This window comes from Martes martes, assembly GCF_963455335.1.
Source record: "Martes martes genome assembly, chromosome: 17".
NCBI classification, from domain to species: Eukaryota; Metazoa; Chordata; class Mammalia; order Carnivora; family Mustelidae; genus Martes; species Martes martes.
The window spans coordinates 50,863,453-50,875,730 of NC_137905.1; the positions used below are offsets into that span (position 1 = coordinate 50,863,453).

At 51.7% G+C, this 12,278-nt stretch overlaps 1 protein-coding gene across 1 annotated transcript in view; it reads right to left on the reverse strand.

Annotated features, from left to right (window-relative positions):
• The window catches only part of TMEM143 (transmembrane protein 143), a 19,213-nt gene extending 7,105 nt beyond the window's left edge, over positions 1 to 12,108 (reverse strand). The window contains 5 exon segments of the mRNA XM_080829613.1: positions 696 to 826; positions 1,660 to 1,854; positions 9,971 to 10,075; positions 11,438 to 11,678; positions 12,033 to 12,108. Coding sequence (XP_080685739.1) covers positions 696 to 826; positions 1,660 to 1,854; positions 9,971 to 10,075; positions 11,438 to 11,678; positions 12,033 to 12,055 — 695 coding nt within the window. The 5' untranslated portion in view covers positions 12,056 to 12,108.
• Between the last annotated feature and the right edge of the window lie 170 nt (positions 12,109 to 12,278).

A 12,278-nucleotide genomic window follows, 5' to 3' on the forward strand; every position in this document is an offset into this window, starting at 1 on the left:
GCCAGGGAGCGCTATTCAGCTCTGGAGAAGGAGCCAAATGAGTCGGTCTCCGCCTTTGTGGGGCTTCTAGTCCAGTGTGAGAGACAGATAATTAAACACACAGTCTGCAAGTATAAATATCTCCTTGGAACAGATTCCTGGAAGTGGAATTACTGAGGGGTATATAGGGATATGAGGGTTGTTTTTTTTGTTGTTGTTTTTTGTTTTTGTGTGTGTGTGTGTGTGTGTGTGTGTGTGTGTGTGTTTTGTCTTTGGGTTTTTTGTTTTGGTTTGGTTTTTTGGATTCATGACCATATTTGATAAACTGACTTCCAGAAAGACTGGGTAATTTACAGGCCCAAGAGATCTGCCTCTCCTCACCCTGCTCTGTATTAGAGCAGTTTCTGGTTAAAATATAATGTTCACCAGAATCCTGGCTGCGCCATTTTTTTCAGAATGTGGCCTTCTCTTTCGGAGCCTCAGCCGTCCTCATTTGGAAAATGGGGAGAAGTGTGCCTACCCTTCCTCTTCCCTGGGCACTGTAGTTCTTATTTTCCCTTGGGGAAAAAAGGGCAGCATTTGGATGATCTCCCCACCCCTTTCTTGACTTCCCTTCCCAGGTCCCGATACCCAAATCCAGACACTGACCTGTCAGTCCCCTCTCGACTCTAACCTTGCTCCCTTTCGCTGCAGCTGGGGAACAAGGGCCGCCTCACCTCTCTGCGGGGGGCGACCTGATGAAGAAGCCACGTTTGGAGCCCACGCTGGACTTACGGGGCATCTGCCCAACTCGCTGGCCCAGGGCCCAGAACTGCATGTAGATATACTGATCCAAATTTATTGTCACCTGACAAGGGGGACAAAGGAAGCAGAGGCAGCTGAGCATGGGCTAGGGTGAGAGTATAGGCTACTAGAATTAGATGCCCCTCCCCTCAATGATTTCCACTCCTCTCCCAGGCTTATCATCCGGGATGGGTCTAGACAGGATGGCCATGTACAGTTGCTCATGTTGTATACTGCACAAGGGCATACTATCTAAGATGGCACCGTTTACCTCAAAGTCATTTTTATTACCACATTTCCGAGAATCTAAAATAATACTGATTTTAAGATACCCCATTATTTTTTAGTTGAACAAATATGACATGTAACACTGTAAGCTTAAAGTACACAGCATGTTACTTTGACACATTTATATATTGTAAGAATTGTTAACTGGATATCCCACTATTTTATGAAGCAACTAAAGGAGAATTATATTGTCAGTTAAGACTATGCCACACTACCACTTATAAGTCATATCCCAATTTCGGACAAAATATGACTCTGGAAAAAAAAGTGTATCTTAAAAATCACTAAATGGGGGACTTTGGAATTTTACGATTTTTATTTTAATTTTGTTGACTTTAAGGATGAGCATTTTGTATTATTTATTATTACAGCTTTCTGGAAGATGATGATAAAGGCTCTAGTCCTAGGAAGATCCGTATATTATGATACTTTCCCAACAGATGACAGTGCGGTGACTGGGAAAGAGGTACTGCATTCTAATTCACCAAAAATGCTATGCGGGCTCACACCCTGTGTTCAGGGCAACTCCCAGCATCCTCTGCCTCCCAAAGGCTCCACCCTGCCCCAGGGATTCCTGGGAGTTCCGGGTCTCCCCTAGAAGACAGGCACCTGGACCTCATCCTGAGGGTGATGGACCACCAGAGCGTAGGCCAAGGTGTCCTCCGAGAGCGGGGAGAAGTTGGCCTGGGCCAGCAGGGGCTCCAGAGCCCGGAGCACCTCCTGCTCATTGGACAGACGCTGGGGGTCCGTCAGCGAAGGCTGGTCGAGGGTCTCCCTGTCGGGGTTGATGGGGTCATACAAGGCCTGAGGAGAGAGTCAGAGAGAAGAAAAATGGGCTTGGGCACAGCATGAGAGATGGTTCCCGGCCCACCCTTTAGGGGATGGGGTGCCCCAGGGCTTGTGCTGGGCTCTCTCCCCTTCTCTCTCTTCACGCTCACCTTCAGTAGCCTCGTTACTCCCATCCCTTTAAACACCACTCTGCAAATCTCTGTGTCTCTCTGGGCAACTTCACATCTCTAGCCCAGACCCGTCCTCCAAGTTTCCAGACCTGATACCCAGTTCCGGGACATGAGCATCTGTCCCCAGTAACAGAGGGGAAGGGGAATGCAACGATGCAGAGGGAGAATATGTTCCCCAGCCTCTCCGGAGGCTAGATGTGGCGAGAAGGCAGGACTCATCCATGGACCGTGAACAGAAAGGCTGCAGAAGGTCCAACTTCCGCCTCACTTCTCACTCCCCTGCGTCTCTTCTCTTTTCCTTCGACTGCTGGCTGAAAACACTGCTTTACCCCTGGCTTAGTTTTGACCACACAGATGAAGACAGCGTTCTAAGGAATGGCACAGCAACACGACGGAAGGACCCTGGGTCCTAGAATAATAACCTCATGCAGAACCCTGGCCCACTTGCTACCGGACCGTTAAGGGGGAGAGAAATAATCCCCCACTTTCTTTTTTTTTTTTTTTAAGATTTTATTTATTTGACAGAGAAAGAGTGAGAGAGGGAACACAAGCAGCAGGAGTGGGAAAGGGAGAAGCAGGCTCCCACCGAGCAAGGAGCCCAATGCAGGGCCTGATCCCAGGACCCCAGGACCATGACCTGAGCCAAAGGGAGACGCTTAATGACTGGACCACCCAGGCATCCCCTTCCACTTCCTTTAAGATTTTTTTAAACTTATTTATTTGAGAGAGAATGAGAGAGAGCACAAGGGCAGGGAGGGTCAGAGGGAGAAACAGACTCCCCGCTGAGCAGGGAGCCCGACATGGGATTTGATCCCAACACTCAGGATCATGACCTGAGCCAAAGGCAGTCGCTTAACCAACTGAGCCACCCAGGCATCCCATTCCACCTCCTTTAAACCCTTGTGTCATGGGGTCTGCTTGTTACAGCAGCTAAGCCTTTATACTGACTAATGCAAACTCTCCAGTTGACATCCCTCGTGGGATGTCAGTTGCCTCAAATGCAGCACGTCGAGCCACAGGTCACGTCCTTCTACCCCCATCTTCCAATAAATTTGAGTTTCTTCTCCCAGACCTCTTCCTCTGGCAACCAGCCCTGGTCTCCACCCCAAGCATCAGACAGTCATAGTCAATGATCTCTTCCGTACCTCCCGTTGGAAACAGCATCTCGCAGCTAACCCAGCCAGAATGCCTCATTTCTTCCTTCCCCTCCACCAGCCTTCTCTCTAAAGGAAATAGTATTACCCGAATCTACAGATGCTCTGATCAGACGTTTCGGAGGCATCCTTGATCCCTTCCTTCTCTTCACCGCCCTCTCCAACCCTTCAGCAAGTTCACAGGCTAGACCCTTGAGTTGCCCTTGAATCCATCTGCCCCCTCCCCCATCTCCATGGCCACCTCTTCCTCCTGCCCCAACAACTGCATTGGGCTTCTGTTCTCCCTGCTTCTTCTCTCACCGCTTCCAAACCGCTCTCCACAAAGAGCTTATTCAGACTAGAAACAGATCCCGCAACCTCTCCCCTCCAACCCCCCGCAGTGGCATAAATACCAGAACTTGTCCACCACCTCCAAGGTCCCCCACAAACTGGCCTCTGCTTTGCTCATCTCATTTTATATACCCGCAACCCCCTCCTCCCCTGCCCACAAGAAAAGAAAAAATGCTGACTCAGTGAATGAATGCAGAAGGGAGTTTCTGGGTACCTAGGCTCTTTGCTGGTTTCAGGGTGACTTGTGACTTGTCCCAGACTATATAGTGAGACTCATGGGGAGATCACTGGTCCAGAAGCCCAGTCCTCTGTGTGTCTCAGGACAGGTAGCCCTAAGGAAAACCTGTCTAGGCCAGGTGTGATTTTGAATTAGTGGAAGGAATGAGGTACTCCAAGTGGGAAGAACCCCCCGGGCAGAAGTTTGGAGGGGGGAAGGCCCGGGGCCATGGAAACCACTGAGCAGGGAGACAGGACAGCTAGGACAGCTGAGCCTCAGCAAGCCCCCTTCCGAGTGAACTCCCAGGGCTGGGGCGTGCTGCCCGAGGACAGGACTCCGGCCCAGTGCTGGGGCCTGTGCCAGAAGCCCTTCAGGTCCCACAGGCCAAGTTCTCGGACTCCCAGAGTGACCTTGAGAAATTCCACTGCCGGGACTGAGCCGCAGTTTGAGGGGGAGGGAAGCTCAGAGCCAGAGGAGAGCGAAATCTGCATTCATCAGGCATCCGCTGAGAGCCAAATTCTCTTCTGGGCTCCTCCCATCCATCTCCACCCAGGGCTCCTGGCCAGAAACCTGGATGTCACAGGTGACCCCTGGATGTCACAGGTGACCCCTGCTGCTCCCTTCCCCCACACAATGAGCCCTGCTGGTTCTACCTCCAAAACCGATCACCACTTTGCACCCCCCCAACCCTACCCCGTCCACACCCCCATCTGCTCCTCCTGCCTGGAGGAGCCCAACAGCCTTCTCAATGGTCTCCCCACATCCCCTCACCCCACTCCCAACAATCTGTTTTCTACACAGCAGCCAAGATTCTATCAAACCATAACAACAACAGTAATAAATGATAGTGCACATTTATATAGAACTTTCTACGCACCAGGGACTGCTTGAAGCAGGTTGTTCTCACCATGTGACCATGGTACTATTATTACCTGCATTTACAGAGATGGGAACTGAGGCACAGAGAGGTTAAGTAACTGCCCAAGGTCACAGCAAAGAAGTGTTATATCAGGAATTACACATCTAACTATGTCGATCTCCTGCTAAAATCATTCCAAGGCTCCTACTGCCCTCAGGAAATAGGATCATGCTCTGTACTGTGTCCTGCAGGGCCTCCGAGGACCTAACACCATAATCCCCCTTGGTGGCTCAACACCAGCCACACTGGTGTAAGTTCCTCCAGGCACAGGGACATTGTATATGCTGTTAAGAGACTCTCCCTGCCCCCCTCCCTGTCCACTACTTAAGTCCTGTTCTTCTACAACATTCCAGTTCCCTTATCATTCTCAAAGAGTCATTCTCTGCTCCTTAGGCTGAGCAGAGCCACCCTGTGAGGTTGGGCAGATTGGGCACTGCACAAATGTGCCAGCTCTAATGAGCACCATTTTAGATGCAGTAGACATATACATTTATCCTGTCACTCTTTCGGATGGAAATAAAGAATGTAGAGTAACATCATCCAACAGAACTGCTGACAATGACAGAAACATCTAGATCTGCACCGTCCAATAGCCTGGTCACAGGTGGCTACTGAGCCCTTGAAATGGAGTGAATACAATGGAAGAACGGAATTTTGAAATTTTATTTAATTTCAATGATCTCAAATTTAAACACAGCCACATGTGGACAGCAACTACCATATTACGCAGCACCAGGCAAGGGAAAGTGGTGCGTTTTACCAATTTGCACACGGACTTCAGTACAGAAACCAAGGTCAGCTTTGCTATCTGCTGCTATGAACCGTGCCCGGTGAGTTCACTGTCTGAATTTATCCACTCACCAGGGGAGAGCTCCTGACTTCCACCTGTCTCCACCACTCAAGTTCAGCTCCTTGAGGGCAAGGTACATGCTTGAATTTGCTGCTGACGTTCCCAAGCCCCAGACTCACATGCCAACAGCCCAATCCACGCTTGCCCGCAGACGTCCCAACAGGCCTCCTGACATCTGCACGTGGGCCTCTGATGGGCATCCTCTCAAACCCACTTCCTCCCAAACTGGAGTCTTGAAACTCCTCCTCGGACCTGCTTCCCCTGCCACCTTACCCGGCTCAGAAGAGGCCAAGTCCATCTGATGCCTCTATTTCTCACACACTGAACCTACTGGCAAATCTTGATGGCCCCACATTCAAAACAGATCCAGAATCTGATCATTTCTCATCACCACCCCCTACCACCCCCCTCTCACCCCAGGTCTGAGCGACCCTTACACCTTGGACGGTGGCAGTGGCCTGGGCACTGGTCCCCCCCACACCCGTCTTCCAGCCCCAACCCAGTCTGTTCCCCAGGCAGCCACCAGAGGGCACCTGTTGTCACTGAAGCCAGCTCCCAACCCTCTGCTCAGAGCCCTCTGACGGTTTCCACCTCACTCAGAGTCAAAGCAAAGTGCTCCCTGGGTCCCCAAGAAGCTCTGCAGAATCTGGGCCCCAGCCCCATCGCTGCTCTCATTTCTGGCCTTCCTCCCCTGCTCACTCAGCTTCTTTGCTGTTCCTCCTGCCCGCCATGCACACTCCTGCCACAGGGCCTTTGCGCTTACCATTACCATTCCCACAGATCTCATGGATCACTCTTGCCTCCTTCAGGTCTCTGCTCAAATGTCACCCCCTCTGTGAGGCCTTCCCTGACTATTCTACCTAAAATTGCAAAACATTCCTGCTTGCTTTTTCTTCTTAATTAGGGTTCCCAGATTTAGAAAATAATTAAATTAAATTAAATTAAATTAAATGATTAAATGCAGTACACCAACTTAGATTTGATTTCCAGATCAACAACTAACAATTTTATATTTGAGGACTGTATTATATAGGAAATAATTCTACTGCAAAAGAAAAAAGTTATTCATAGCTTATCTGAAATTCAAATTTAACTGGGTGAAGAGGGTTGAACAGTATCCTCGAAAAATTCACATCTCCTCGGAACCTCAGAATATGGCCTCATTTGGAAAGAGGGTCTTTGCAGGTCTAATTAGGTAAGAATCCCAGGATGAGATCATCCTGGATTAGGGAGGGCCTAAATCCAACGAGCATGTCCTTTATAAGAGACAGAAAAGGACAAGCAGAGTCACAAAAGAAGGTGACGTGAAGACGGGAGACAGAGGTTGGACTGTTGTAGTCTACAAGCTGAGGGAGGCCACGGATAGCAGCCTGGGTGGCTCAGCCGGTTGAGCGTCAGACTCTTGGTTTCCACTTGGGTCGTGATCTGGGGGTCGTCAGTTCGACCCCCACGTCAGACTCTGCGCTGAGAGTCGAGCCTGCTTGGGACTCTCTCTCCCTCTGTCCCTCCCCCTGTTCGCTTTCTCTCTCTCAAATAAATAAATAAATCTTTAAAATATGTACATATATACCCACTGAATGAATTCAAGGATGAATAAGGGAAAGGAAGTGCAGAGAGAGGTCACCTGTCAAGGTCACTGGCGGGCTGATAAACAAGGGCAGCCAGCTCTCTGCCTGCCCATGGGTGGCTTCCTCAGGGGACTTCGGTCCTCAGCAAAAGGTCCCCCATGCTGTCCACCTGCCTCTGTCCCCACTCTTCCCTTCCCCTCTTAGTGTCTCAGTTTAAAATCTCCTGCCTTGGGGCACCTGGGTGGTTCAGTGGGTTAAAGCCTCTGCCTTCGGCTCGAGTCATGATCCCAGGATCCTGGGATCGAGCCCAGCATCGGGCTCTCTGCTTCCCCCACCCCACTCTCTCTCTGCCTGCCTCTCTGCCTACTTGTGATCTCTGTCTGTCAAATAAATAAATAAAATCTTAAAAAAAAATTCCCTGCCCCAGTGGCAACATGCATGTTCATGTTATATGTGTTCTATGTTTCTATATATTTAACTGTTTATAGAATAAGACGATTTTCTAAACAACTTAAAAAAAAAAACAAAAACACTGCCTCTCACGGACCCCAGGCTAGGGCTCGGAGGCAGCTGGACCCGGCTGCATATCCTGGCTCGGCCAGGCCCTCCCAGAGCCTCTGTGTCTGCGTCTGTAAGTGGGGCTGATGGCAGCTGCCCCTCGATGCCACAGGAAGGGGTCCATGAGCCTGACCCAGAGTGCACGCTCAGTGGCAGGGGGTTGCTGTCACTGCCCTTCAAAGCAGAGAGGGCATGTGTCAGGGCAGTGTGAAGTGACGGATGGGCTCAACAGGCCTGGGTCGTCCAAACCCTGTACATTCCAGAGGACTGGCCCTGGGTTTGGCTCCTGGGTAACTTCTAAGCCTTTGGAAATGTTTGCTTGCTAAGAGTATCTGGGGTCTTGGGCCACAGCGGCCAGTCTGTGCTAACAGTGTGATTCATGGTAGGGGCCTCGGCCACGGAGGAGCAGTTTCATGGCCCTGGAGGGTGACTGAGTAGCTAAGGCCGGCCACGCCAGCGCTGACCAACCCTCAGTAACCATCTTGGATCCCAGCTGGGGCGCCTGGCTGGCTCGGTCACTGGTGCATGCAAGTCTCGATCTCGGGGTTGGGGGCCTCACACTGGGTGCAGAAGTTACTTAAAAATAAAATCTTAGGGCACCTGGGTGGCTCAGTGGGTTAAAGCCTCTGCCTTCAGCTCAGGTCATGATCCCAGGGTCCTGGGATCGAGCCCCACATCCGGCTCTCTGCTCAGCAGGGAGCCTGCTTCCTCCTCTCTCTCTCTCTGCCTGCCTCTCTGCCTACTTGTGATCTCTCTCTGTCAAATAAATAAATAAAATCTTTAAAAAAATAAAATAAAATCTTAAAAAAAAAAATCCTGGACTCCAGGGCTCAGGTGAATTTCCCTGGCGGGCCAATGTACTCCATACACACTATCCCACCTTGCTGGTGAGAGAACTAAGTGTCATCTTGCAAGACACTTTTGGGAGAGACAGCAGGAAGGTGGCCTGGCCTCTCTGGGACCCCACCCCAGGGCCTTTTTCCTTTGGTGATTTTGTTCGCTCTCCTTTTGTTGTAATAAACTATTACTGTGAGCCTAACAGCTTTTCTGAGCTCAGTGAGTCACACAGAGAAAATCACTGAGGCCGGTCACTGTCTCAGGGACCCCTCCCCCACCGCCCCCCACAGCCAGGATCCTGGGAGCTGAAGGGGGAGGATGTGAGAATGTGGCTTGCTGACATCACCCTTCCCTGGGGCTCCACTTCTCTGTCTGGCTGCTCTTTGGCTGTCCCCCTTACCTGGTCCAGTTCCCCTTCCTGATCTCAAGGCTGGCATGTCCCAGGGCTCCGCTAATCCCCCTATTGATCTCATCCGCAAAATCTAAATGCTCCCAGGGGATGCTGCTCAGCCCAGACCCCTCCCATGACCTCCGGAGCCCACATTTGGGTCCATCTTTCCATCTGCCTGTCTTACAGGCATCTCAGATTCCTAAGTGCAAAACGGAGCTCGCGTCATCCCTGCAGATCTGCCTCCCACCTCCGCTCTGTCCTCCGCATCTTGGTAAATGGCAGCTCCATTCTTCAAGGGAGCGGGCCCAAACTGCTGGAGGCCCCCCCACTGACTTCTTCCTCTCCCTCACACTCCGCCTGCCCAGCCAAATGCTGATGCCTTCCCACCATTACCAGCATCTGACCACTTTTCCCCACTTGCACAGCTATTACCCTCGCTGGGGCTGCCATTATCCCTTACCTGGACAAACATAATTGACTCTGAATAGATCTCCCTGCCTCCGATAGTCTGTTCCAGAAGGATCCCATTAGCACCTAAATCAGCACATGTCCCTCCTCTGCTCAGAGCCCTCCCGTGGCTGCCAGATCACCTAAGGAAACAGTTTACCCCCAACCCCTCTCTGTCTTCATCTTCTGCCTGCTCTCCCTCCCTCACTGCCTTCCAGCCACAGAGCTCCCTGCCTTGTTCTCCCAACTCTCTGTGCCCCAGGGCCTTTGTATCTGCTTTTCCCTCTGCCTAGAACACTCCCCGCCGCCCGCCACCAGACATCTAGAAGGCTCTCTCTCTGTGTCTCCACCCAGGTCTTCCCTCACCTGTCACCTCCTCAGAGAAGGCTTCCCTGACCACTCTGTCTAAAACAGGCCCTCATGTCATCCTTCTCTGTCCTGCTACTCTGCTTCATTGTTCTTCACAGCACTTCCAGCTCTGGGCCATCCCATTTCATATTCATTCATTCATTCATTCATTCATTGTCTCCCCAACCAGAATTTCAGTTCCACAGGGACGTGGCTTCATCTGTCCGCTCACTGCTGCTTAGAGCAGGGCTGGGTTCCAAAGAGGGACCCGGAGGATTCTTACTGAATGAACAGATAAGCAAACGGGCACACCAAGGATGGTGCCAGGGGCCCGGTCCTCACCTGCAGCCGGGCCAGGATGTGGTGGTAGTGGAACAAGGTGCAGAAGTCCACGTGGGCCGCAAACTCCGCCAAAGCTGCCTTCTCCTTGGGGCTGGAGTGGAATTCCTGTTACCTCAGGAGGCAAAACTTCTCTTTAGGTTTCTTTCCCCTTTCCTCTTGGGGTGGATTTCTTTCTCTGGCAGTCCATACGATCTGGGTTTTAATTCTAAGATTTTGTTTTGCTTGGGGTCGGGGGACAGCCAGTTTCACTGACCAAGAAACTGAGCCAGCCCAGTGTATCGGAAAACAGACAGCAGAAAGAGCTAGAAGGTCAAGTTCCCGCTTTGACACTCACTCGCTGACATTGACACAGTGATGGTGTACCAGCGGCCGCTCCCTGGTCCATCACCCTCCAGAGGCTGTACAGGGCTGGATGGAATTAGATTTAGCCCCCCATTTTTCAGAAGGGGAAACTGAGGCTCAGTGGAAGTCACTCACTGAGGGCCACAGTGTTTGTATGAAAAGAAGCTAAGACTCTGATTGGGGCCTGTCTGACTCCAGAGCACACATATTTAACCACTTCTTTATGCTTCCTACTTCCATGCCCTAGGTGAATGTCTTCACCCCCCTGAACCTGTTCCCTCATCAGCAACAGAGGACCACACCCTCTTTTTGAGAGCGCCATGGTGAGAATGTGACGCAATTCCATGTCCTTGTACACATAGTGTTTGTGTGTGTTGATACCTACGTGTGTGCTTGTGAATAAAGTCTAGCATTGACCTTAGTACTTACAGAGGTGTTCAATAAATAATTTTTAAATAAATGAATGATAATCCTCACTAATGACAAGTAGGATGATGAGAGTAGGGTAAGAGCTTAGTTCTGGAGCTGGGCCCTCAGTGCAGCAGGTGTCTAATGCCTCACGAGAGATCACAGTCCTTGCCCTGCTCTGGAATCAGGCCACTTTGGTTCTAACCCGGGCCACAACATCATCACCTTGATAAGTCACTTTCTCTCCTCACCTGTTTCAGTCACCTCAGTTGTAAAACAGGGACCATGGTAGTCTCTCTCTTACTGGTTTGTTCTGATGACTCAACAAGACGTGGAAAATGCTTAGCACTGTGCCACACAGTAAGAGCTCAAACAGTGTGATAACAATTATGATGACGTTTTCGCTAGTATAATAATTATTATTACGTGGTAGTAATAGTAATGATGAGGATGATTATTATACCCATTTTGCAGAGGGAAAACCCATGCCCCAAAGAGGGCTTGTTCAAGGCCGTAGAACAGGCGAGAGTCCGGAATTGCTTCTTTATCAGCACCTCACAGGTCTGTCCCTACACGCCTACCCGGGAGAAGAAAGGGAACGGAACTACAACTCCCAGGAGGCGCCAGGACAGCCCTCTATGGCACGAAGGGCTGTGCCACCGCGATGCCTGCCGGGAGCCGTAGTCCCCAGGCTCTCGGACCCGAGACGGGCGGTACCTGTGTCAGGAGGCGGAGCAGCTGCTCCTTGGAGAAAGGGATGAACCGCTCGCGGTACTGCTGGGCCCAGTCGCGGGGCTCCGTGGGGTTCCACATCTTGCGGTACTCCCCCATCTTGGCCGCCAGCGACGACAGGGCCCGGGGGGGCCCGAGGAGCGTGGGCAACAGGGACCATACTCGGACCCTGGATCCCCAGACCCCCCGGGTCACATGCAGCATGGCCAGACCCTTTCCCTGGAGCCTGAACAAGGGAAATGAACAGGGGTCAAAGGTCATCTAGAGGAACCGCACCCTCTCCCACCTCCAGGGGCCGTCCCTTCCCCAGGCAGGGCGCAGAGCCCATCTGCCCGTCTTGCAGCGCGTCTTGCCTTTGCCCTCCCACATTGCTCATGTGGTCCCGAACTGCAGGCAGGGGTCAGAAGTCTTGAGTCCTGGGGCGTTTTAAAGGCCCAGAGACCCTATAGTGGTACAACGGGTTTCTGCGGGGTCTAGGCAGCAGGTGGATCTTAGGAGCATAGGAGATGCTCGGAAAGGCTACATAGGGGGTGCAGGGCGGCCCTCCCCCGGCCATGCAATCCTCCGCCCTCTCCCTCACCTTAGCCAACGCTCGACTGTCATTGAGCCTCCTGCGCATGTGTAGGAAGGCGTCCTGGGTCCCCCACTTTCAGCTTCAGCCTGCAGTAAGACGCATGCGCAAAGCCTGGGTCATCGAAAGCCGTCCATCTTTCCCCTAACGCCCTGTCTCAACTGCGCGTGCGCAATCTGCCGGCCTTTCTTCTCTCGCCCTGTTTGAGTGCGGCGCATGCGCAGCGGAAGTGTCTCCTTGGCGGCGTGCTTCAAA